The sequence below is a fragment of the Pinus tabuliformis genome, chromosome J, assembly GCF_031772625.1.
Source record: "Pinus tabuliformis cultivar Carrire ecotype Pingquan chromosome J, CPIR1, whole genome shotgun sequence".
In the NCBI taxonomy this organism is placed as follows: domain Eukaryota; kingdom Viridiplantae; phylum Streptophyta; class Pinopsida; order Pinales; family Pinaceae; genus Pinus; species Pinus tabuliformis.
Window position 1 is genome coordinate 242,142,899 of NC_142295.1, and position 2,159 is coordinate 242,145,057.

At 38.6% G+C, this 2,159-nt stretch overlaps 1 protein-coding gene across 1 annotated transcript; it reads left to right on the forward strand.

The window, feature by feature from the left end:
• Positions 1 to 656: 656 nt before the first annotated feature.
• On the forward strand, positions 657 to 1,689 carry LOC149226656 (uncharacterized). Its single transcript, XM_089380259.1, has 3 exons — positions 657 to 851; positions 937 to 1,103; positions 1,209 to 1,689. Exons 1-3 carry the CDS (start codon positions 657 to 659, stop codon positions 1,687 to 1,689), a joined length of 843 nt encoding a protein of 280 aa, XP_089236385.1.
• The last annotated feature ends 470 nt before the right edge of the window (positions 1,690 to 2,159 follow it).

The following is a 2,159-nucleotide window of genomic DNA, read 5'->3' on the forward strand; positions in this document are numbered from 1 at the left end:
AAATATCAAAATTCTTTGTGAGACATGATTTTTTTTGGTTGAAAAAAATTAATTTATAGAATCAAAATAAACTAGCAATTGTCCCAAAAGGTACAAAGAGAGGCCGATAGGATTATTAAATTGGAATTGTTGAATTTTTCTAGAAGAGTTAATTGGTTTGTGGAAAACCTTATCGATTTCAAAGACCAGAAACCAAAATTAGTAATAAGACTTGCTTTCCTATTGTTTATATCCTCCTCCAAAACACATTAAAAAATACAACACAGCACAACACATTGATGAAATTGCAACATGGCACATTGATGGAGCGCTCCACCACCCAGACCCATCTTAGCTTTCAATGAGACTGCCTGATACAGCTTTACATTAGACTATCTGAGAGAGAAAGAAAACTAATAAGCTACCAGAGTAAAGATATCCATTTTTTTTTTTTTGCAGATCACCCCATATATCTCAAGAATGAATTACAAAAAACAAACAAATTAAGGAAACAGAAAATTACCAAACAGATTGTTTATGAGCCATCAGTGTCCATAAGTGATTAAATTGTTGAATCACAGTGTCTTCCATACGAAGCTGTGCTAAAGCTAACGGAGTAGTACCAAATCTATGGGAATCCTATGATAAATGGGAAAAATGTGAAGGAGGACACGAAAATGCTCTCGGATAGCCACACATCCAAATTTCAAGAGGCTGAAAAACAAATTGTAGCACTGTTAAATCAAGATTCTCATAAAAGCTCCTCTCATAAGCTCGACCTTAGCAGGATTCTCCTTCACAGTGTTCCACATGAAATAGCAAAACTGTCATCTACACTCGTCAAGCTTGACCTTTCTAATAATAACTTACAGGTACATTGTTTCAAGACTATTATTTATTAGCAGTCGGCCGGAATCTCTCACCTCAAACTGACGCTGATTCAATTGTTTATTGCAGGTTTTGCCTGATTCTGTGACAAGTCTCGTGAATCTTACTCATTTGGACATTCAGTCAAACCAGCTTACATCGCTACCGGATTCCATCGGGCGTCTTGTGAATCTTAAGGTTTTCAATGCTTCTGGGAATTCTCTTGCTGCGCTTCCTGATAGTATTGAAAGCTGCCGGTAGGCTAATCAAAGCATCTCAGAGTTGTCTTTGTAATTTCTTTTCACTCAAACCCCCGCCATTTTTTGTGATTTTTGACTGGTGACATTTAATTTTTATTTCAGTTCACTGGAAGAATTGATGGCCAATTTCAACCAACTCATACGGCTGCCTGAGGGGCTGGGGTTCGAACTGCTGAACCTCCGGAAGTTGTGTGTTCATTCCAACAAGCTCACACATCTTCCCTACTCCACCTCCCACATGATGTCTCTCCGCTTTCTGGATGTCCACACGAACAAGCTTGGAGGCCTTCCAGAAGATCTTGAGAACTTGATGAACCTTGAGTACCTGGATCTCAGCAGCAATTTTAACTATATGGTGTCTCTCCCGGAATCGATCGGGGGTCTCACGTCTCTCATCGAGTTAAATATCAGTTACAATCAAATCACTGCATTGCCTGCGTCTATTGGGCGCTTGGAAAAGTTGCAGTTTCTTAAGGTGGAAGGGAATCCTCTGGTTGTGCCCCCTCCCCAAGTGGTAGATCGGGGTCTGGACGCTATTAAAGAGTACATCTGGCAGACCAAAGAAAAGAAGGCACCGCTGTAAAAACAAGAGATATTACAAATAAAGTTATGACAGCAAACGAAGAAAAAGCCATTTTCAATCTAATATAATAATAACTTCTTTGGTTTTTCTCTAACAGATAAATGAATGGTTATGCACACGGCTTGAGGCTTTTTATAGTGACATGTATTGCCAATGTGATGCCTTGATCTCCATGTCAAGAAATATCTTGCGCGATGTGTTGTAATCACTGTTTCCAATTAGAGTGAGTGAAGTGTAGATATTTTTAATATGGGAATTCGATGCTGGCAGAGAATGAAAGGAATGTTTCCAATTTTATTGTTGCAGGTACACAAAGTTCTAAGATCAGATATTTCTTATAGGAATGTTTCCAACTTTATTGTTGCATGTATGCAAACTGCAAAACCAATTAATATTTGGAAAAAGCAGTCACACTTCAAATCAATGGTTGAAAGTGTCTCACCTGATCGAACGGAGCAGGGTAAAAGTGT

Excerpts from the sequence above, each read along its gene's own strand:
- LOC149226656 (XM_089380259.1), top strand. The coding sequence starts at position 657 with ATGCTCTCGGATAGCCACACATCCAAATTTCAAGAGGCTGAAAAACAA. Across the intron at positions 852-936 it reads TTTCTAATAATAACTTACAG|GTTTTGCCTGATTCTGTGAC; the intron begins GTACATTGTTTC and ends TGTTTATTGCAG. Across the intron at positions 1,104-1,208 it reads GATAGTATTGAAAGCTGCCG|TTCACTGGAAGAATTGATGG; the intron begins GTAGGCTAATCA and ends TTTTTATTTCAG.